The sequence below is a fragment of the Paramisgurnus dabryanus genome, chromosome 2, assembly GCF_030506205.2.
Source record: "Paramisgurnus dabryanus chromosome 2, PD_genome_1.1, whole genome shotgun sequence".
In the NCBI taxonomy this organism is placed as follows: Eukaryota; Metazoa; Chordata; class Actinopteri; order Cypriniformes; family Cobitidae; genus Paramisgurnus; species Paramisgurnus dabryanus.
In genome coordinates, this window is record NC_133338.1 from 25,640,098 (window position 1) to 25,665,220 (window position 25,123).

Consider the following 25,123-nt stretch of genomic DNA (forward strand, 5'->3'; position numbering starts at 1 on the left):
TAAGAACTGTACTACTAACACTACTAATATTATTTCAGATGTTTTCGGATTATTGATTCGTTTGGTACATAATAGTATATTAAATTATAGATTATTATTATTATTTGACTTTTAATAATCATATAATAATACAGAAACAATATTAATTCGCTATTTTACATACATTTAGCATAGGCATGGGGCTTTTATCTGACTTACAAGTTAGGAAGCATTCACAATTTTGTCTTAGATTTTAGTAGTATAATTTTGACCATAATTTTAAGATATCCAATTTACTGCCTCGTCTTCTTTCAGTAAATAAACTCGGAAATTGCATGTATGGTTTTTCCAGGGACTAACAAACAAGTCCACATCAAAATGAATTTACAGTGTAAAGGTAGTATTAAAGTTAGCAATCGTTGTATTTATGGACAGGGTATCCATATTAACCTGTGTGTTACTTATCGGTGCGGTTCACTTTCAGCCCCTTTGCTGTTGTGTTTGCAAACATGCATTCTTCAGATTACATTATCTCATTCTGCACAGAAACCGTGAGGTACATGATAAGGACACTGGTAGTAATCTATACAAACAACTGAAATACATTCATCAGATGATTAAAAAAAGACATTAATCAGATGATAGTCTTTGCAATCACTGAAAAAGTTTTATTTTACTACATACAAGTAACCAAATAAGGTTCATCACTCCCAAATATTTACACAGGTTTCCCCCATATATTCAAGTAAGAGAGAAAATGCAATAAATATGGTTAAGCAGATAACAAAGGTTTGAAAAATCTGAGCCAACGAGAAAAAGGAAAGGAGAAAAACATTGTGTTCTGAATTGCTTTTTATAACCATATACATCAATATTCTAAAAGTTTATGTTAGAGGTTCTTTATTCGAGATTATTTATCTGAGTTTGTTTGCCTGCCCATATATATATCCAGTCTGTGATCATTTATCAGTTGTGTCAAATATGCAAAGCTTCAGACTTTATTGGCTCTTATTGTGACATCTGAATTAATTTACTATAGCCAATATTTGTATAATGAAAAAAAAAACATTTCAAGCACAAATACATCAGTAACTCTTTGGTTTGGTGGTACTCCAGTGTTTAAACTGCTATACTAAAGGTACTCCAACTAAAGAGTCATGAAAACACTAAACTTATATGACATGCAAGTAATATACAGCACAGTCATTCTGAATATAGAGTGCTCTCCAAAATAAAAGCAGTCATATACCCCAAGCTGAAACAGAAATCAATGCATACCTTAACATTTTATCAATGTTTATCAATAGCATTAATATTTTAATGTAAATAAAACTGAAAATTAGCCAACATGTCTTACCTAATCAATCTCCCAAAATTAACACTTAGAAAAAAATAAGCATGTTTTATTTTGACATTTCTTAACTATTATTACTCTTTGCTTTTTGTGTTCTGTTTGAGAGCCCCAGTGTTTGATCCAATAGGTATTTTACATTTATTTTGAAGAAAATTTGGGTTTGAAATAGTAAAAAAAACAGCTCTAACAGTTATTCCCATCACAAAAACAGCATGAGTAGCGTAAGCTAATGACAAAAATGGAGAACTTCCTCGTTACTGGTAATAGTACAAACAAAAGTGAATGGGGTACAATGCATGTCCAAATGTGGAGCTGTATGTCATATATACAAGTTAATGATTCCTATTTATCAACATGCATATTGTAGCTACACATAAAATGACATGCATGAATAAGTGCATTAAAATGAGCATATGCAAATGATGTCTTCTTCATCTCAATAACATTTAAATTAGTACAGTAAAATAAATAAATGAATGCATAAAGTAAGATGTCATCTTCTTGCACTGTATCTGCATACAAAAGCTGGCTGTTCAAACTTGGTCAGTTTGCACAGTGCGTTCCAGTCAAATTTTTATACTACTTTTCATTAGCACTCATCATAATAGGAAAACACAGCTTAGTTGGGGAGTATAAATGCAGTACATACTTAGAGAAATGTATACAAAAGCATAATAAATACAACAAGCTTTTATCTTAAAGCACTGCTTCACTAAAGTATTAATTGTAAGGCAAAATAACCATTTTGTCTGTCCAGATATGACAGCATTTACCTTACCAATGAACATTCACCATCCATTAAAATTTGGTCTAGATTTTATATTCAAAACATCAAAAATAAAAGGAGGTAAATATACTGTAACAAGAAGTGCATTTGCCCCAAGTGGGAGATACAGTACAACCCCATTTGTCTTTCATGAATGGTTTATTATTTCACAGTGTTAGAAGCTGGAGATGTCATTTTACCAGACTCATGTGAAGAGTCATGATAGTTTTTTACAGTGAGTCACAAAGCAGATATGTGACTACAGCGTGCCTGCTTTCATGACTTCTCTCTCAGTTCTTTTTTTTTTACTTAATGTGTGGTGTATAAAAAAAAGTTAGCCATGTCTTTCTTGAAACAAACACTATTAGGATCCCTCTTAAACATTTACCCATATAAATGGGTATAAAATTAAATTCTGACCACTCTCGTGCACAGAAAAATTTGTGCAGGGTCTGTGACTTTTATTGCATTTTTCATGGAGTAAATGTGTGTCTCTTCAAATTCGGTTGCTCAGTTGCAAAACTCATAAGTGCATCTGATATGTTTTCTTGTAAATGAGCACTTTTTTATGAGACTCGGTTTAGTAATTTCACTGCACTGTGTTTGTGCAAGTAAGATCATGAAATGCATTTCCAATTGTCTCATTTTACTCATCCACAACATCAACCTCACATAAATATGGAGCCACATCTTTTGGCCACTGTTAGGCATCTGTGTACCATTTTTTCCTCCAGTAGCTTTAGTCTTTACTGTAAAACTTTGCACTGTATTAAACAGAATGTAGAAGAACAAGACGAGGAAGAGTCAGTGGCAAATCGGTGTGTTGTAAAGCCAAAAGCATGCTTTGGTTTTCCCTTTGCCGGTACGTCTCGTTCAAATATCGTTAGCAGCAGAGCGTGCGGTCTTCTGCAGGTCAGATGGAGGAAAACAAAGCAGTCCTAGTCCACATGCATCAATCGCGTCCAGCGGAGCATATTTTGAAACTTTCAACCAAGCTCAACCATACACTAGACGTAACGGCAGGTGAAAAAATGAAGCACACCTAAAGCTTAAGTCTTGGACATCCGTTCACCTTTTGTAGTGCAGCACAGAGGCCCAGTGGAGCCAAATAAGGGTCAGAAATCATTCTGACTTTGAGGCAAAAACGGTGTTACAAGCTCACTATCTAAACCTTACTCTTGAATCAGCATGTTCTAAAGATTGATTTCGAAGCATTACTGTCCCATCCCAGTCTTTCTCGACCAATCTCTTCCCCCCTTGGTCTTCAGTCCTTAGTATTAAGGACTCCCTCACTACTTGAATTCCTCCAGCAGCAATGTCTGGCCTTGGGGGTTGTTGGGCTCGTGGGAACTGCCGTAGATCTAACAAGTCTTTGTACTGAATCTCAGGCCGGATCATACGTAGGCAAGCTTCCCACGTGGCGTTGTCTAGTCCAGGCTGCAGCTCGTAACCTAGGATCTTCACTAATCCACTCTGGAAGGGACGAATGGTCTTGTCCCGGATGCGACTGGCTTCTACAGGCCGGCCACCGTCACGTAAGCAAGCACGAGCGAGAACCTCCCGTCTGTTCCTAAGCAAGGCTACCTCAGCCTCCATTCGGCTACGTCCGAAGCGATCTATTTCCTCCCAGAAAGTGAGGTTGAACGCTTGGTAAAGGTACCAGTCTAAAGAATTCCATTCTCGTAGTTTTACTCTTTGCTCATCTGTTAAAGCCAAGGGGGCTGGAAGTGCAGCCTTACCCACCCAGCCAGACCTTACACTTGACACCTGCTGTCTGGCATTTAGGCTAAAAGAAACCACAGCATCCAGGGGCCAGCAGAGAGCGTGGCGGAGCAGAACCATAGAATGGTCAAAATACTCTGACAGGAGGATAAGCTTAAAGTTTCGACGCACTGCTGCCACACCACGCTTAACCAGCGGTAGGCTGAAGTTGGCATTATGATCCAGACCGAAGTCAAACCACAGCAAGTTGCGAGCATAATGGTTGTTTCGCAGTCTGGGATCATAGTATTTATGGGGGTTATCGGCAAAATCACCAAGGCCTTTGGCACGCCTGAATGCAGGGGCAACATTTTTGTAGTAGGCATAGGAGGATTCGGCTAAAGCCACAGGATCTCGAAGGATAGAAAAATAGAAGGTGTCAGATGGCATGACCTTTTCAACCTATAAAAAAAAAGACGAAAAACAGAGTTATTCATATCAGAGTATTACTTTTGTATACAATAAAATTGGCTAGAAGTATTATATTAGACATTTTTTTCAACTGTGCAATGCTAAAATATGTTACCCACTGTATGTTATACCTCTGGCTTGTTGAACCGCATATGATTTCCTATGATGTCAAAGTCTTCCATGTGAGGACCTCTGTACCCTTTCACCCTTTGGGCAATAAAGGGAAGCGGGTAACCAAATTGGTACCCAACAGGCAGGGCAAATTTTAGGCCCCGCTCCTCTCCAAACCGGTAGAGCATATTGAGAACGGTGCTGCTGGCTGTCTTGTGAGTCTTCAAAAACATGATGTGAGTGTGAGGTTGACACGATCCTAGAGAGGACCCTTGGGAATTCTCAGAGGGAAAAGCAAAGAGGGATCGAGGCCTCTCTGGCTGCACCCAACTAGTGCAGAGAAAGAACAGAGAAACAATAGATGCTAAAAAGATCATGAGAATGAAAACCAAGCCTCTCATTTTACACTGAAAACTGATGAGACAGAGAGAAATAAAGCACTGATGACAGAAAGATGGAAAAGACACATCCAGAAAAGAAAGACGAGCATGTAGCTATTTAATAGAGTACACAGTATTGGCAAAAAATGTAATGGAAAAAACTAGTTAGATAGAATAAGCCTAAAATAATGATTTGTGCACTGTAAAATTACTCTGGAGGGTGTTAAATACCACCCATAAAAATTAGTTATACTTAACCTCCTGAGACCTGGTGTGTCCACATACGTGGACATAAATTTTTTTTGTTGTTTACACCATAATACTTAATTTTGTGTAACTGGAACTTGTTGTTCACAAATGTGGACAATTACACGGCTTCATGTTCAAAGAAAATTATTTGGTTACTATATTTATTGGTTCTTCTTAACCCCAAAGAGCTGAAGAAATCTGAAAAAAAAGACAAACCAAAGCTTGGGTCTTAAGCCGCCTTTCCACTGCACACGACAAACGACGGCCGATAAGCCGGAAGTCATTCATTTCCTATGGAGAGTCGCAAAGCGGATGCGTGAGGTGCCGACCATCTGCGGATGCGTAAATATCGGATCCGTTTTGACGGTTGGATGCGTTAAAAAATTTGAACGATATGCCGACCGGAAGTTATGTTTTTCATTGTATTCCAATCACAAACTGTGTGTGAGGTGAAAATGAGTAATCCTTTTGGTTTAACTTTATTAGTTACACTTGAATCCTTAAAAAAACACTATTGATTACTGATAATAAATACATTATTAATTTAATTTGTGTATGTAATTATTTTAATCTTGTCTTTATATGTTCTCTCAAAAAAATATTGGCAATCTTTGTCATATATGCATAGCTGTTTATTGTTTCATTCATTTGCATTCATTTATTTATTCCACCATGGTAAAAATATTAGAATGAAGCCTCTTGCGCTGGAATGAGCTTCCCTCCCATATACGATTAAACTGAAACTTCATTACGACAGCCACTAGGGGGAGAACTCCGACTGTCGTTTTCGTATGTCGTGTGCAGTGGAAAGGCGGCTTTAGGAGGTTAAGTATATGAAGTAGTAAGTAAAATACAAAATAATGGGTACATTCTACCTACACTACATTCTATCTATTTCTTAACAGTAAAACTGCAACACTAAAAAATAAAGTAATACCCCAAAATATTAGCTTTCCCACTGCAAAGTGCGCATTCGTCAACATCCAGGTGGTACTCGGTGTCAGCCTGGCTAGAACCACAATTGTTTGAGGTATAAGTACGTTTTTATTTAACTTGTTTATATCCTCGTGAATGGAAATGTTAAGTTGTTTAACAGTAAAATCTACCAGACGATTAGTCATTTCATTTGGTGCTTCTCTGTCTCTGTTGTTGGGTGACAGATTGACAGGTTAGAATGCCAGTCAAGTTTGCACTGAAAGTGGAATACATTGTCCAGTCCTTGCACTTGCGAAAAAGAATACGAATAAAAATCTATATTTATAATTGAAATATATTAACTTCCATTATTATTATTTACATGGCTGAAATCTATGAACTGCGGAGCTGCTGCACATGAGTGGTTGAACTTAAGCTGAAAGAGAGCGAGAGAGAGAGAGAAACGAACAGTACAGACGGGTAGGCGTCAAGCAGACCAAAAATGGTCAATGTGGTATGCTAGATAATTACTGTTTTCTTGCATTTATCTGTTGATATATTTAGTTTTGTGTTATAAGGGATTAATTTATAAAGCCATTTTATTTTTATTACGGATTCATAATTAACGTTTGCCTTACCATGGAGGTTTTTATTTAATGTCTGATTAAAAAAGTATTTCAGGGTTTATACTGTATGTTATATAATGTGAGTTGTATATGAAGTTGAATCACTTAAAATTGAATGTAAGTACGTTCTTGTTAGTGTTCAATGTTTTATGCACATATACAGTGTGTAATTAGTTTTAAAATGAAGTTGTATACATGCCAGTCTCTACTGAGGTAAATAAGATCAGTTCTCCTTTCATTTCAGTGTTTCCTTTCATTTTCGAATGAAAACGTGAAGAAACGGTATGTAGGAATATTGCTTCTAATGTATATTTATATAATAAATAAAGCAATTTATGCAATCCTGTGTCTGACTATTTTTAAATTCAACCCTCTTTGAATAAGTAATATGCAATTTTTCCTATTGGCTAATCATTATTATTAATAATTTAGTAGAACTGTTCCTTACTTCCCAGTTTATGTTACTCTATTTTTTTAAGTAATTAGTTGAGAAATATTAGGTAGACCTTACCTAATTTTTTGTTTGTTTTTCATAGTTGGTTAATTTAGGTACTCAAATACATGATAGAATCTACCAAGTTAGTGCAAATTGTTACCTCAGTTTTATTGAGTAGATTCTATAGGTTATTTTTTACATTGTGATTTTTAATCAATGTGTTATGTTTAATGTTTATATTTTCGAATGTTTATATTATAATTTCATATAAACAGCACTCTGGTTAAATGTCTAGCCTTACAAATAGACCAATATCAAACACCTTTTACAAAAAAGTACTTTTACAATGTGTTATGTTTTACAAATTTATATGTTACAATCAGTGGTTGCCGGTGACTTTTTTTCGAGGGCACACAATGCAAAGCTCATCACAACATGTATGCAGCCTGTCATGCAGGGCCAGATTAACACTTTGTTATACCTTGGGCAACAATATTCAAGGGCCCCATCATCAGGACCCCAGGATCACCATAATATGGTCATATACAGAATATATTACTGTATTATACAGTAAATATACTCAATACTTCAAATTCTAACTGTCATCAGGTGTATTTTGATTTACAAATATTTAAATGCTCATACAAATGCACTACTATGTCCCCTATCAAATACATTCACTCACATATGATGCTATGAAAACAAAACACATCAGCATCTGTATAATCTCCGGGCTGTAAAAGTAAGCTGGCGGTGTAGAAAAGACCTGGCTAATTTAGCTGAGTTGTCCTCGTCGTTGACGGAAGCTCACTTAACAGAACTTTTTAATTAATACACATTTAAGATGACCATGGATTAACTCTAATTTGCATAGTCATTGATATAAAAAGCTTATTTTTTGCATATACAAGCATTGTCTAAAAATGAAAATAGGCTTTTACTTAATTATTATTAAAAGACCATCATATAGCCTATATATTAGACACCCAAACCAAAGTGAAGAAAATGATCTTTAATTTGCAAGTCTGAACTGAACATCAACGCAGACATGATTTTCCTCACAGAAGTTTAAGATCATATAGGCTACGTCTTGAACGTAGATATATAAATAAACAAACACAGGGAAAGGAAGTTTAACACTGTGAAGCACAAGCAAACATGCTGGAAGGCAGCTAAAAACCATCAGGACATAAACACCGGCTTATTTTATTTTATTGGAGCCTTACCTCCAGATAACGTAATAAACTGGATTGATGATTTAAATGTTGTTTACTCACATGTGCGTTGTGAACTCTCCGGATTTTATGTTGTGCACTGCTCCACTCGTTCAATTCTCCACATGGTCGGGTTGTTTACAGTATCGCGTGAGCAGCTACACTGCAGGTTCGACTTCATTTGGCGCTAAGCAGACCTCTCGGTGATGTCAAAGTACCGCGAGAGCGATTCAAAGCAGATTTCTCCATGTGATACCTGGAATCGCTCTCGCGCTACTGAGCTGTCACTCGTCTGTGGGTTCTCTGCTCCCCAGTCACTTTTGCGCCGCTATAGTTATTTGATTTCATACGCCGGTCGGATCGCGCAGATACGTGCGTATCAAGTAGACTACACTGTTTATACTTTACATTTTCTGCGTTTCTGATGTCCTTTTCCTTTTTTAATTTCCGCTTCGCGCTCCAACTTAGCTTCTCGTTTTTTCCTGTTGTACCAATGCCTTGCGTCACGTAATGCTCGGCGAACCTTTGACCCACCTAATGCGGACTGACCAATGAGGAGAGGGTCTTAACCTGAGGCCCGTCTCTTCATTGGTCAGTCCGCATGAGACTCAACCGCTCTCAACTCACGTTCAAAGTAATAGGCAGCGCAGCGTCTCTCTTTGCAGCTTAAAAGCCCGTGTTGACAGTTTGTTTAATATAAAGCGGCCAGCGGGAGATTACCAGATACAGTATTTTGCTCGTGCCCTTGCTGTCCTGGGCCCTTTGGAGGTCTTGGGCCCCTGGGCAATTGCCCAGTTGCCCGTATGGTTAATCTGGCCCTGCTGTCATGTGTGTGGTTCGTAATTTCAAAATATGTGTTCAGCACGTCAAGTGAACCTATGTGCAACACGCGTCATATCAAAATAAGTGTCTGCTGCACACGGTCTAAAGGGTTTATGATAAAAGAGACGCTCACGTTTGCCAGATACTCGCATAATCTCATGCGTAATCAGAGTTTACTGTTAAGGGAGTGTCTTGTGAGTATTTTGTGAATGTGAGCGTCTCTTTTATCATAAACGGTTTTGACGCGTGTGCAGCAGGCACTTATTTTGACAAGACACGTGATGCACATGGTTCACATGACGCAACAAACACATATTTTGAATTCGTGCCCCTGGGAAGAGCAGTCATCAGCCGCCATTGGTTATGTTATTGTATATGATATTGTCAGGTATTAGTCTAGAAACATAAAAGAAACATAGTTTTAAACACTGTGTAAAATGACAGTAATGAAAAGTAATATAAAACATAAGAAAAGTAATGCATAATGAAGAAAAAAAAGGAAATAAGGAAGTCAACTACTTCTGAAGACTTGAAGAAAGGAACAGAAACAATTTCTTACCTTTTATTAAAGATAACTCCCAAAAGCTGTCCTGCAAAAGCAATGACAGCAAATACCAGAACTGCTTTCCATATCGGCCTCAGTCTATAGCACCCCAGCCACCGCATTCTCCTGTGATCAAGAGTAACAGTCTGTTAGTGTGATGGAAAACATTGTGGTGAACATTGGTAATGTTTTTATTGGTGCTTTAATTGATGTCTTTTTTAAGCTGTTTCTCAGCAAGGTATAGTGGTGATAAGATTAACATTTCCTAAAACTGGGTGTTAAGAATTGGTGTGAAACTGTCTGGAGAAAGTTTGCCACTCAGAGACAGATTGCTTAAGTCTGAGGTGAACCAAGCCCCCCTCTTTGGCATAAAGACAAAGAAATGAAAAAAAAAAAAAAAAAAAAAAATATATATATATATATATATATATATATATATATATATATAGACATAAATAAATGTGAAAAGAAATAAATATAGAAATAAATACATGTATAAGTAAATAAATTAGGAAAAAAATACAATTATAAATAAATAAGGAAATACAGATTTAGATACTCTATTTTTATATATTTATTTATTTTTATTAATTATTTTGTCAGATCTGGCTCTCCATATATATCAGAAGACCTTCTTGCAAGAATAAAAAATAAAGAAGTCACCTGAGATAGTAAGCATAAATCTAGGTTTTTCACTTGGTTGTAAACTTACACAATGGAAATGTGACGCGGACATTTAGACAAAAAATAGTATAGCCTATGGCAACAATAAAGAACAACAGTTATTACATGTATTTGAGGTATGTTAAGTATGGAATGAGGAAAAAATTAAAAAAACAAAAGAATACTTGATTTCTTATTTGTTGTTAAGCAAATCAACATGCACATTCTATGCAAAAAGCATAAATGAACGCTGTTTTTATCACTCTATAAACAAATGTGTTAAAAACATCACATTCTTTGTTAGTGTAGGGGCAGATGACACATAGGCTACTGTGTTAAATAGCATGTACAAACAATGTGTAAAAAATTAACATATTTTTTGTGTAGCTTATCACAAAACTACTTTTTACCCAAAAAAATGTACCCTGCTCTACCCACACATGCTTAAAAGCTCATTTTTACTCAATTTAGTGAATTTTCCAAATTCACAGAAGAGACAGCCTAATGTTAGAGCTTGCGGACACTTGTGCAGAGTACATTTCTACAGCATCCTTCTATATGGGGAAGACAGGTGTAAAATATGGCCTTTGTTTTTATACATTTGTCTCATCGTGTTGAACACGCGGACAAAAACAAACAGACAGCCGCTGTCATAAATCACAGATTGCGCCCAGCAATAAGTGCCAGTCGCCGCTAAGTCTGACACACTTACCGAGCTGACCGTCTAAAAACCATGATAAAACCCGGCCGGTATCACTACAGATGGGCGCTTCGCGATAACCACAGTGCATCTCGGACACCCCGGCCGATGCTTTTCAAATCTGCCCGACGACGTCTGTGTAATGTAACTGATCCATCAATGCGCACAGCTTCCGACCACTAAACGTCTGCGAATTGCCGTAAAGTGCGATAGATACCTCGTTTGCTTGACATGCATGCGCTTTCCTCGAGCTTCTTTGAGACAGCAGTTGGTTTAGAGGGAGAAAAGAGAGCGCTTTGTATCTATCTGGAGGGGTCTGTATGTGGGGTTTGTGCGTGTTAGTGTGGGCGGGTGCTTATGGACCATTCTGCTGCTGCTGCTGCTGCTGCGTGAATACAGCTCTGACGTCACACTAGCTCTGCCTGCACCAGCGGTAAATCTGCATTCTGTAGGCTACATATTTTTTTCGTAAAATTATTTTATTTATAAATGTAAAATTTTCACAAATGTACACTTAAAACAATAAACAAATTGTAAAATTGTATAACACACATTGAATTACTTAATTAATTGCCTATTTGTCACTGTTATGTACTATGTATATATACTAGTATGAACATAATACAAAACAGTGACAAATAGGCAATTCATGTAAATATATAGATATATATATATATATATATATATAGGTAATTTTGCTGATGTGAACTTGCCTCTGACAATACATTGATGCTATCAGGCCAATGTTTCCAAAACAATGTTGTCCAGAGTGATCTGAGCTTGCTGGCATGATATTTTAGATTAAGAAAAGAGGATCTAGCGAATGGGTGATAGTGTAAGAATGTTAATCTAAGGGCCAGAGTTTCAATAAAGCAGGTATCATGATTTGATTGCCTTTAAGACCCTATTTGACTACATTTACATTTATTTATTTAGGAAACAAATTTCTATTCTGATTTTAAGTTTTTGATGCTTGTGGCTGTATGCTTCCATTAAGCAGATGCTTTATATGAGAGGAATCTTATGGCAGCATCAATCCATTTTAGATCCTCCTTTGTGAAAACTGCAACATGATCTCTTTGAATATGTGAGAAACATCTACATGAACAGAGCATTTCTAAACTCAACACTGCTGACATTTCACACAGTAGGCTACAACCACCACCAGTGTCTGTGGTGGTTTTCTAAAGCCGGCACTGAGCATAGCCGTCCCCATTTCTTACCCCACATTTTATATTTTAGTAGGATAAAGTGTAGTTTATAATACATAGAGCATGATGATTAGAAAAACTGTAGCCAGAACTCTGTGCATCAAAGTAATCATTGTTACCCCAGTTTTTCGAGTAATAATTCATGTCATTATGATCTTATGTTAAGTTATGTGAGCAAAAGTTATTGCCATTTGACACTTTTATTGCTGTTATATGAATACTCTCGTCTATAATATGCAAATAATAGGCTAGTAAGAATTTTTATAAAGTGGTGCAAAACCTTACAACCCTGCCTGTCACCTACATTTTCTCTTCAGCAAGTTATCCTGCTCATTTAGCCCATATTTATACATAAATAAACCTTTCCTGTGTCCTGACCACCAGGGATATAGACATTAATCCACACATCTCATCTAGCCTACAATAATGTTAAAAGTAATAAAAAAGTATTGTCATGTGAAAAAAAATGTAGGCTGTTATATATTGTTTATGGAAGAGGCGATTTTCCGCAGAATGTGAATGATCATTTGATATGCAGAAGCAGTGTGTCAGCAACGGGTCAGCAACATACTTCAAACGGATTATGTGTGAAAGCACAACAAGTGCTTGACGGATCCTACCGCAATACGCACCGCAAACAAGTATGTGCAATTTACAGTATTCACAGTTCACTTAATGCAATAAATGTACATAAAAAACATCAAAGGCCTTTCATAAATAGTCTTGTAATCTGATATTTCATCCACCAAGGGTTATAAGAAAAGGTCAAAAGCAGCTCTGAGCCCTGATTGGACTGCAAGTCAATGTAAAATGTCAAGACATTTTTGCTGCTTACAACATGGAGGTTACGCATCAGGAATTTATAAACAGTAGTTCATTCTAAGGCCTGCGCTACTGACTGGTAGTTCTTTAAAAGCCTGCCTATATTTAGACCTAACTCATGTAATTGTGTAACTGTGGCAGACCTCTGATACCTCTGGACTACCATCATTAATCAGGAATGAATGACCTTTCTTTTCAGGCAGTCTATCTGTAAAATTATGAGAGTGGAAATTAATAATGAAGTTTTATACGTAAGTTACATTTGTTCCCATACTTGTACGTGCGTAAGTAAATCAGCTTACATGTTTACATAATTACAGGCCCAAGTTCTTATTCTTTAGGTACATCAGACTACCCTGAAGGGACATTCCAATGAATTCCAAAACGGTAAAAAAATTTAATGTTTAACTGCTAGAAAATTAGCATATTTCAAACAGACAGACTGAAAAGCATTCTTTATACCAATCTACCACTTGATCTTTTACAGAAGCAAACTATATGATTATATTAATATATATGATACTCTCTAAACAAAATCGTGCTAAATACTAAATAGCACTTAAAGCTTGTAATCATAGGGGAACCATTTTTAGTGCTATAAAGCACCACTATAGCACCACTTATGGTTCCACAAAGCACAATATGGTTATACCCAGGTGTTACATATGTGCTATATGGGACTGAAAATGGTTCCCCTATGATTACAATCCAGTGAACCACTTTTAGTGCTATATAACACCGTTTGTTTTTAGAGTGTGCAGAATGCAAATAATGGAATAATGCAAAAAAGTAAGAACCTTAAGAAGACTTGCCATGATAACAATTATTCTTGATCCAGATGTCTCCTTTAAACTAAAGCTCCCATAACACACGCTATTTTTGCATATCTGATGTTAATCTGGAGTACCTATAGTACCTAGAATAGTATTGCATCCTTCATATCTTCGAAGAGTCTTTAGTTTTATCAGATTTATAAAAGACAGATCAGCTCTAGTGATTTTTCCCATAACGTATTTAAAAAAAAACACTGTATTTCAAAAGAAGTTGAATGTAGCGTTGTCATACCTCTTACGGCATCTTTATATGTAACCATATTCTTGCCAGTGTAATGATATAATCCACATTTGACCAAAATTAAGTTTAAATGGACATACGTGCATATTTAACAGTAACGGCGGTCGATATGCGTTCTTCTGATCATTAATTAGAGTGGCCAAGTCGCGTTTCATATTGACAGTTGAATACGCTCAGTTTATTAAATAGCCTACATCTTAGTTTATTAAATATGCTTAGTTTATTTCATATTAATAATACATTTATTAAATGTCTCTTGAAAACTATGAAGGGACAATGATACACTGACATGGTAATGCTAGACATATACTTTGTTTGCACAGTCCTACCGTAATTGTGTCACTCCTAGACGTACGTCTGGCGTCAGGGGTGAAACGTTTACCTCGATGAAGGAAAGTCATTGTCTCACCAGGTTATGTTTATTCGGCTATCCAGTGCTGAGCTTCGATGAAACTTCATGAGACCGGCGAGATGCTTCCACAGGGTGGGAGATACGTGGCGTGATTGTATACGGAAATGAACCTGGACATTCAATCCGTCGAAAAATCTCAAAATCGGCAAAATGGACATACGTGGTTTTCATCGGACAGCAACGATAAGCAGTTACACACCGACTTCCAACATAACACAGAAGTCTTACTTACTGCATGCAACTTATGACCCAGGTTGGGACTTTTCAATGAAATCCAGCGTTAAACAAACACACACGCTTCCCTCCGCTGTTACCCCAGATAAACAATCTATATCCATTGTTTCCATAATGCTGGCTTACTTCTCCTTACATCCAAAAACACACCTCTTCTTTTGTGACATTGTTGAGTCTTGATATAAAACAAAACTCTCGCGTGAAGTGATGCCTGTAGGTGTGTTCGACTTCATGCGGCGCTGCGCAGACCGATCGGCGGCTGACTTGAAGCAGTGCATTCCGGTTAGTAACTTTGTCCGACTTAAGCTGGCGCTGCAGGCACGTGACTGTGTCATATGGTTTTTAAGTACCGCAAGAGCGGTTCGAGATCAGCCGCCTGAGTAACCAGCGCAGTTCGCGGAGAGGAGCTGCACGGGCTGTAATGACGACACAGCTGTTTCACGATTGGTCGGATTCACCACATGACAACAATCACGTGTATTTCGTGTTTATTTTCACGCCGTCAGTTCCACACATGCTCACAAATCTGTATTTTTATAACAGTTAAAGCTATTTTCATGTAGTCGCGATGTTATATTGTGTCATCTTCATCAAAATAAAATTGATAAAAACGTAGACCCAACTACATTGGTATTTAAATAATATATGCTTATGTTGAACTTTATTCTTGTAAAAACAGATGCTGTAACCCTCTCAGTTCCACTCATGCTCACACACGGACATTCAAAACAGTATAATTCACTTTTTATGTAGTTTACATCTTACAAATCATGTTTAATGCGATTAAGCAAGCAAACGGCACGTGATCAGCCATGCCTGACGTAAATGCAGCAAACTACGGGAACCACAGCGCGTCCGACTTCACGTCTCCGTTTTCAGCTCCTCCCCGCCTGCACGCAGCTAATCTCGCCGATCGGTTACATCCAGCCACAGCCGATGTCGAACACACCTTGTGACTTAGCATCTTCAGTTCTCGCTCTCTCACTGATTGACATGTGGGCGTGCTTTTCCGGGGAAAGTGCTCTTAATAATAAATGATACGTATGGCTTACCCCATATTCGAAAAAAACTTTCTGAAACTTGTAAGAACCCTGGTGAAGTGCATTCGGCACAGAAATACTCTGTTACACGTCCAACAAACCAACTCTTAAACTGTGTTAATAAGTCAAAATGCATAAAATACCGTTTCCCCCCCCAATAATCCACCTACTGAAAAATCCGGCAAAGACCAGCATAAGCTGGTAGTTGGTTTTAGCTGGTTTAAGGTGGCAGTAGCTGGTCTTAGCTGGTCCTTCCAGCCTGGCAAAGCTGGTCAAGCTGGTGGGTGACCAGCATGACCAGCTAAGGCCAGTTAGACCAGCTTAAAAAGTGACCAAAACACAGCTAGACCAGCTTGCTACACCAGCAATACCAGCTAAAACCCAGGTCCCCAGCTTATGCTGGGTTTAGCTGGATTTTTCAGTAGGGCCATGTCATATAATCGTCAGTAATAGTGATTCTAAAAAGTGCCTTGCTTTTCATAAAAAAAAATGAGATAACTTATTTATGACTAAGATAACCACAAATCAATAAGGCAAGGTTATCAGTCCTATCATCTCTGTCCCATTTTCAATAATCACAATATTAATATTTCAATAGGGTAAGACATGTCACTATTAGTATGCATGTCTACAAGTGATCATAACACGCAAGTGTTCCTGTAGCTCAGTTGTAGACCATAGCATTGGCAATGCAAAAGGTTGGGGGTTGGATCTCAATAATACACACAAATATTGATAAAATTTGTACCTTGTAATGCACTGTAAGTTCCTTTGGCGTCTACCAAATGCATAAATGTAAATGGAAGAAAACTTAAAGTCAGCTCAAGTGAGCTAAACACACAAAACAAATGCTGGGACAAGCACATAAGATGGCTGTTAAAATTACTGTGCTGTGCCTATGACATAAGTAGTTGCTATCTAACTATGTCATTTGCTGTGATGTACAGACAATGGGTACATGTGTCTTAAATAGACTTAAATTAAATGTATCAAATTTGTCCATGGCCTACTGCCCTAATTTGTGAACAGAATTGAACAGAATCACAAATTGGCTAACTTTAAAATTAAAATCTTTTTTTAAACGTTATTTTAAAAAGTACAATTTTAGTGTTTGTCAGGCATCACTTTTAATGTCAAGTGTATTAAGCTATATGAGACTCTTTTGAAACCTTGAGAGCAATACAACAGCTCTTTGTTTTATAGAAAGCTAAGAGCTTGTGTAAACAATCTGAAACCTCACAGAAATCATTTTGCCTCACTCAGTCAGTCTTGTTTCACAGGCACTGAATAATAGGAGAGTTCAGATCACTGTCCGTATAAACTTGTGAGCTGGGTAACAAGCTTAACTTCACTAAATGCCTCAGTACAATAATCTATTTAACTACTTGAGATAACTATGGCAACAGAAAACCGCTTTAGAGTGGATGACATAAACCATATGCTTACCAGATATGTATTCAATACAAAATAAGTAACAGCTACCAAATGTTTCATTGCAGTTACTAAAGTCAACACTTTGCACAGCATGTAAGCTTAATTTCCCTTCATAAAAAGCAGAAACTGCTTTATAAAAAAATCAAAACTTGATTTTGTTTTTTCTTGTTGTTGTTTTTAATTAGAATATGGCTAGTAGGTACTTACCCAAAATGTGCCTCGGAAACTGCAAATTTTTTGGTTATTCCTTCAGTCGAAAAGCGATGAAATGTTACAGCGCAAAATAAATCAAACCTGCTCGAGTCTTCAGTAATCCACAGTCCTCCTCATAGTGAACAAATGCATAAAGTTTCGTGTATCATATTGTGAGATGTCACTGTCCTTTCTAACTAAAATAATGCGCTCTTGCTCGCTTAAGAAGTTAAGTTCATCACGTCGGCATTTCAAGACAATCCATCCCTCCCAACCCCCATCCATTACTGTATCACCGTCTGTCAGTACTTTAAGCGTGCACGCGCAGTGCGCTCCCGTCATTCTGCAGGGATGTGTAACTTTAGCTTGTTTTCCTTTCTGCAGCCACTTGATATCATCTTACATTTTTGTGGTATCGCTGCAACAATTCCAAACTGACAGTAATGTCAGACATGTTTAAGTAATTAATAAGTCATCACATATATATGTCCCTTAATAAATCATTTTGTCAAATGGTGTGTCACACTTTAAAATTGAAATATGCAGTAAATAAATGTGGCCTTTATTTTTGTGCTAGTAAAAACCTAAGAAATTATTACTTCAAAGTTTCTTGGGCGTTGCGACCTCCATCTGTTTCACATACAATAAATATCTACAGGCAAACAAATGCCCCATTCATCTCAGAGCTCTTGCACCGCCAGCTGATATTCAGGCATGGACCTCAAGGGATATCAGAGGATCTCAAAGCTCACACTGGTTTCCTTCTGCAAGCAAGAGTCAGTCTGAAGAGACTGGTCAGTCAACGTAAATAAAACCCACTTCTTCAGCAAAGCAATAAACAAAGTATATGTTTTAAAATCAGAGGTACATTTTCAAAAGAAAGACTGACTCCTCAGGGTTCATATCATCAAAGACCTGTTTTGTCTTGTTGAAATTGTCCATTAATTGCCACCTGGATGTATAATGAACATCCAGGCCTATCATCAGGTGGGAACTGGGGAAAATCTTTGGCTTGGTGAGAAAATTGCTCACTGATGTCCTCTAAAATATAGCCTACTCATTGAGCCTGGGGGAAAGGGCTCATAAAAGTTATCCTGGATCCTCTTGTAGTGGTTCTATATTGGCCCTTAACCATAACCAGTTAAGAACAAGTCCAGATGTACCAGGGGTCCTAATGATACCTTGTTGGCTTGAAACAGCTGGTACTCTACTACCTCATTGGACAATTTATTAATTAAAATCAGTTTACAATTTTTTATATTATTTATCAATTTCTTGCTAAAAGGGACATAATTTTGGGTAGAAAAAAACAACAAATCACTGTGTTTGCTGACAAAAATAGGATTATAAACTCAATCAAAGAGTATTTTACATATTTATTTTAATAGTTCATGATTTTATGTCTGCTGCATATTAAACATAAGAAACATAATTTACTGCACAACGGGAAATATTTATCTGTTGTAGTTTATAGTGACATTATTTTCATATGTGATGGGAAATTAGTGGTGGTGTGTATGTAACAATAGTTTAGGGGGCAGTTATTCTTTTATTTGGCATGCAAGTAAAACATCTGGTAAGCGCTACATTTAGCACTATATTTCACACAACAGCGCCATCTAGAGGCTGTTTTAGTAATAGCATCTTTGTATTTGATGACGAAACAAATCCACGTGACGTTTTGTAAAATTTTGGTTACTTGACATTTAACAAACACTCATAGCTTTGACATTTTGTTCACCTTAAGCTAGTTTTATCTTTCTGTCTATGACGCATTTAATTCACTATAAAAATAGCAAGACTAAAAATGTGCCTTCTCATTTATTTATCATATTTATATAGGTTGTAGTATTAAAGATTTTACAAAATAATACAATTGTTTGGCTAAATTGTTGGCTTAATAACTGAAATTACATTGTGATCATTTAGTTTTAAGCTAAATGTATGTGCCCCTTCAGTATGTCCATCACTATTGTTGGTTTGTTGACTCATTGTGGAAAGAAATCTAAACTTTAAACATATTTGGTAACTTTTATCAGTGCTGACACACTTTTTCTTTGCCTTATTTCATTTTAAAAATGAATACATGTTAATTTATAAATCGTTTAAGGAGAGATTTAGGAAATGACAGAAATCAAACTGTAATGTTACAGTAATTTTTTAAAAACAACTTTTTAATTATGATTTATTCATCATAATAATTTTCAAAAGTTTATTATCAGTGTAAAATCAATACACAGTTCTGAGTTTTCATAAAGTAAAATCAGTGTTAACTGCTTCAATATGAGGTAAAAGTCTGTCTTCTCTCTTCTTGTAATATACAAGGATGGAGTATTTATTTCACAAATGTTCTCCCCTATTCTACACTTTCTAAACCACCATTAGTCCTCAGATTACAGAGTTTTGTATTTAAGGTAGAAAAACATGCTTAATTCCAACAAAATAAAAAGTAGATAAAAATCTCTTAGTAGATAAAAATTTAAATTCTGTCATCATTTACTTGCCTTCATGTTAATCTGTATGAGTACCTTTAATTTGTTAAACAATAAATTAATTTTGATAAATGATGGTAACCACATAGTTGACGGTCCCAATTGACTTCCATAGTATTTGTTCTTCCGACTATGTAATCAATGGGTGTTTTGTGTTCAACAGATTAAAGAAACTCATACAGGTTTAGAAAAAGATGAGGATGAGTGAATAATGGCAGAATTTTTCAAACTATCCCTTTAACTACATAAACATAATAAAAAAATCTACAACTTAACTAGTAAAATTAATATTGTTAATATAAAATGACAAAAAAATCCAAAACGCACAACCAATTCATGAATACATGCATGAAGCTGCACTAAAAGTGGTCAAGATAGCAGTTTCACTAGACAGCAATATTCTATATACAAATGTCAGTCAATTAGGGCAACTTTGGTGTCATTACACGTGCACATGCATGCAAATAGCATAATCATACAGGCATGCACTACAGTGCTTTAAATGATGCTACAAAACCCCATGGGACTTTGTAACCCAATATCATGTATAAAGCCCCCTCTGAGCATAAAGCACTCCAACCTCCCAAGAGATCAAATGTAATGGAAACTATTAAGTATGGAAGGGCAGGCCAGGAAAGGCAGGGGGAGGGCAAATGGGGGCTGGGTTGAATTCATTCACCAGGGCCTCCACATAGAGGGGTCACCCCCTGGAAAGAAAGGGGGAAGGGCCGATTGGGCTGTAGGTAGAGGGGAAGGAGACCCGGGGGGAGAGGGATGTTCTTGGGATATGCTGTAACTTCGTTCTCTCATGAGGGGAATTCTTGGTGAGTGGGAAGGGCTGGAGGGGGAGGAAGGAGGGGGTGGAGAGTGAGGAGTGTGCAGGTGAAGAGGGTTGGGCTGTAAAGAGGGCAGGCTTAAAGGGGAATGAGTTGGGGATAAAGGAAGAGAAGTGGAGGTGGCCTCAGCACTAATATGGGGCAAAGATTTCAGCAAATGGTTTAGTAGACGTGCACCCAAAGGTTTGTCCATCCCAGGGCAGCTTAGGAGCATGTTGTGCACCTCATGCATGCACTGGATATAACCACTACTGTATCTTTGTCGAGATTCAAACCCAGTGCCTGGACCATGACTACCTGAAAATCAAAACAAAAGTACATAGAAAAATAGAACACAGATCTTTTTTTTACCTCAAGTAATAAATCATGAAAACACGGTACAATAAGGTTGTATTATTTTGTTAACATTAATGAATGAACTAAAAATGAACAATATATCTTTCCAGCATTTATTAATCTTTGTTAATGCCAAAACAATTGTTCATATTAGTTTATGGTTAACAGTCAAAACTTTTAATTTTAAAAATGTAATGCTGGATTAACATGAAGTAGATCTAATAAATGGTTTAGACGTATTGTTTACTATTGGTTCATGCTAGCTAAATACAACTTTTTTTTATAAAATGTTACAACAACAATACATTTATTTTTAATGATCATATAGGCTTTGTCATTTTAGCCTGTTTGCTTAAAGGGATAGTTCACCCAAAAATGAAAATTCTGGCATCATTCTCACTTTTATGTTGTTACAAAAAAATAAACCATTCGTGGACCCCATTTACTTCCATAGTATTATTTTTTCTACTATGGAAGTGAATGGGGTCCACAAACTGTTTGGTTACAAACATTTCTCAAAATATCTTCCTTCGTGTTTATCAGAACAAATAGTTTTTTATGTGGGTTTGTAACAACATGAGAGTGAGTAAATGATGACAGAATTTTCATTTTGGGGTGAACTATCCCTTTAAAACAGCAGTGATGTAATATGTAAGTCTAACCTGGTCCATGGCTTCTTTGAAGGTTCTCCATGTGCTGAACTGTTATCTCAAGAACATCAGCTTTCTCTAATTTAGATTGCTGTGGGATACGACAGAAAATGTTCTCAAAATTGGCATATACAATATAATGTAAGAGGAAGATTATAAGAATAAAAAGCTAAATAAATCTGTGTATATCACTTACATCCAAACTGTAGGCATCCACCATAATACCCTTAAGTTGCTCAAGGCTTGAGTTTATCCGCTCTCTGCGCTTCTTCTCTATCAAGGGCTTGCGCAGCTACACGATAAACATGCCAGTTTTGGAAAAGTGTGTTCAAATATATTATTCATTAGGCATCCGCAAGTAAAAAAAAACTTAGTTATAAGCATGCAAACATGTCCTTAAAAAGTTAAGACGTTTCCTCCGGCATACAACACAAACGCTCTCACGGTGAAGAATATAAATGCCTATTTTGTCATATAACTTCCTTGCATTACAAAACGGATAATCAGTAAACATTACCTTTCGCTCTTCTTTCGCGTTGAAATTTTTATCCGGACCGTTACCAATATTGGAGGCCGTCATCGTTGCTTGACAAATAGCAGAAACGTATCTTTATCTATAAAATCTTTATCGCTGCTTTCCCACGCCTCTGTGTAGAAAGTGAGGGTACAGTTGCGGTGGCCTGACGCAACAAACTAGTCTCACTTAACCTCGTTTAACATGTACTCAGGCTCCCCCTTAAACCTCCACCCACTGAAATTACCATGACAATGCATGGGTGCTTTTTGCTGCACAAATTCCCACAGTCTCGAGTTTGCCTTAGAATGAATGATCCCACGTTTCACGCATGCAGTGTCCCGTGCTTAGATGAAATTTGAAATGTATTTCTTCATCTTGAAATAAAAACTATTGGAAGTTTCCAAACTTTTTAAGAGCAATTAAGGTTCAATATTCACAACGAGGAAGCACCTGCAGGTGTATAAATCAGCGAACACCTGTGAAAAAGTAGCCTAATTGCAAACCCTGCTATTTATTGCATGCCATAATAAATGCAATAGTTAGATGAACAGCCTGCATTTGAAGAGTTTCGTTGCAAAACTACGTTTTTAACATTTTTGTCAAAACAGGTTTATTATTATGTTATTATTTTATTATTTTTTTTATGGTGCTACTTAGCTGTATTTTTTAAGTTATGAAAGTTTAAATCAAAACAAACCAACTGCAGTTGAATTGATATTTATTGGAATGCACAAACAAAAAACGAAATTTCTGACAAATTAAAAAAAAACGAAGTTTTCTCATTTGCAACGAAACTCTTCGTATATATTTGACTATGGATAAATCCAGATTCAAACTTATTTGTTTAAAACAAAACAAGAATAGGTCACTCCGACAAAGACGGAGGACGGCGATGGTTGGAGGATGGTAATGTGCAACAATAGCAAAGAGATCTTAGTTTTTAAGTGTTTTCACAGTGGGAGAACTGGGCCTATTATTATCTCATGGCTTCCCACCCCTTTCTCCACTGCGCGCGACCCCATCCCCTCTTCCCTTTTCACCATTGTTCCTTTCACCTATGGGACGGGCACACTCCACTGAAGCACGCCAAGATCTCTTTTTCTGTTGTCCAGCGATAATGACTTCTTAGCTATCGGGGTGCCAATCCATAATGGTCATTAAAGACTCTTCAGTAGCACAAAAAAAACAAGTTCATGTCTTGGGGTCTACAAAAACAGCTTCTTTTTCTGTTAAATTTAAAGCATTATTTGAAAGCAAAAGATTGATTATGTTAAAAAAGTAAAGATTAGGAAATAACATTAGGAAGTAATTGTAAAAATATAATTGCATTGAAACATGCTTTTCCAGCAGACCACAGTATAGATTAATAAATAAAATGTATTAAAAATAAATAAATAAACACTTTTACGCATGATAAAAGTTTTAAGCTGTCTCAGTAAATGGTCTGTAGCCTATAGCTATACTACCGAGGAATGTTGAATAAAGTCGGTTTCAGTGGCTATACCCACGTAAGTTTGGGTTAAGTTTGAGCAAATTCTGGTTTATCTGAAAAAGTGACTCTTCTGTGGTTTGTATTGGATAGGCTAACTGACGCTACACGGATAACCTTTTTTGGAGCATATTTTATACCGGGTATGATCACAAACACAAACTGGACCAGTTGTGAGCAAAGTGACAGTTACCGAGATAAAGTTGGTTCGATATTGGCCGTTTGTCAGATTAGATTCTCGGAAAAAGCTCATTAAAGATTTTGCGCAATGACAAGAAACTGTGGGTAAATTGTTTAAAAATTGAGACGATAACACACAATAATTCTCTGTTTTAATCTGATTTGCGGCTGCGTCATAATTATACGGCTGCGCATAATAATACTAAACCTAGCCTACATACTATGTACTGCATTTATGTGGGAAACATCTACTTTTGAGAGCAAAACAAACCATGCACACATTGCGCGAAACGTACGTGACAAGTGTTGTCTTGATAATGTTGTAATTTTTTATTTTATTTATTTAGTTATCAGGGACATAAATATTTCTGTAAATGCACCAGAATTAGCCAAAGGCTATTTTACACCCGTTGCTTTGGACAAAATCCTTAAGAAATTAAAATATCAGAATACATAATAATAACATTCACCACTGTTTTGCATTTCATTTTAATCTGCTGCCAAGATAATTTGAAGTTTGGGTTGCAGGCTAAATATGGAAGAATATGTAAAATCTTTTAAATGTTTATCTTTTTTTAGTTTGGTGTTATCTTTTGTCTATTCTTTTTGAGTTGTTCTTGTTCCTTTACACAAACACACAAATGTAAAAAAAAATCTCATGATTTAAAAAATGTGTAAAAAACACATGGGCCACTGTGGCCGCTGTTTGCACATAACCATATAATCTCAAAAAAAGGTACATGAAGGTACAAAAGTTGTCACTGGGTGGTCCCTTTTCAAAAATAACACTTTTGTACCTTAAAGGTGCATATTGGTACCTAAAATGGACACATTGGTATGTTAGAGGTACATACTGGTTCCTCAAAATGGTACATATTAGGACCTTTTTAAAAGATACCACCCCAGTGATAACATTCATGTACCTTAATTTCTGAGAGTGTACATTTGTTAAAGAGGAAATTTCACAAGACACCAAATTTAAGCCCCAGAGTATGTCAAGTTCTATCTCAAAATATCTTATAGATTATTTATTATATAACATGTTAAAGCTGCCACTTTGTAGGTGTGAGCAAAAATGTGCCGTTTTGGGTGTGTCCTTTAAAGTGCAAATGAGCTGTTCTCTGCACTAAATAGCAGTGCTGTGGTTGGATAGAGCAGATTAAGGGGCGATATTATCCCCTTCTGTCATCACAAGGAGAGTCAAATTTCAATGGACTATTTTTCACATTTGCATGGTTTACCAAAACTAAGTTACTGGGTTGATCTTTTTTAC

At 36.6% G+C, this 25,123-nt stretch overlaps 2 protein-coding genes across 3 annotated transcripts; both read right to left on the reverse strand.

Annotated features, from left to right (window-relative positions):
* Positions 1-632: 632 nt before the first annotated feature.
* Positions 633-17,619, reverse strand: gal3st4 (galactose-3-O-sulfotransferase 4). Of its 2 annotated transcripts, none has more exons than XM_065248836.1 (4): positions 17,366-17,619; positions 9,584-9,694; positions 4,403-4,712; positions 633-4,262 (listed from the first exon to the last, which is right to left on the reverse strand). In XM_065248836.1, exons 2-4 carry the CDS (start codon positions 9,688-9,690, stop codon positions 3,261-3,263), a joined length of 1,419 nt encoding a protein of 472 aa, XP_065104908.1. In that variant the 5' UTR covers positions 9,691-9,694; positions 17,366-17,619; the 3' UTR covers positions 633-3,260. The 2 variants fall into 2 exon arrangements, with proteins under 2 accessions (XP_065104908.1, XP_065104907.1); XM_065248835.1 differs by lacking the exon at positions 17,366-17,619 and adding an exon at positions 10,944-11,277.
* Positions 17,620-19,548: 1,929 nt separating this feature from the next.
* her8a (hairy-related 8a) lies at positions 19,549-22,606 on the reverse strand. The gene is made up of 4 exons (XM_065248558.2): positions 22,182-22,606; positions 21,861-21,956; positions 21,677-21,755; positions 19,549-20,975 (listed from the first exon to the last, which is right to left on the reverse strand). The coding sequence occupies exons 1-4, from the start codon at positions 22,242-22,244 to the stop codon at positions 20,518-20,520; spliced, it is 696 nt and encodes a 231-aa protein (XP_065104630.1). The 5' UTR covers positions 22,245-22,606; the 3' UTR covers positions 19,549-20,517.
* Between the last annotated feature and the right edge of the window lie 2,517 nt (positions 22,607-25,123).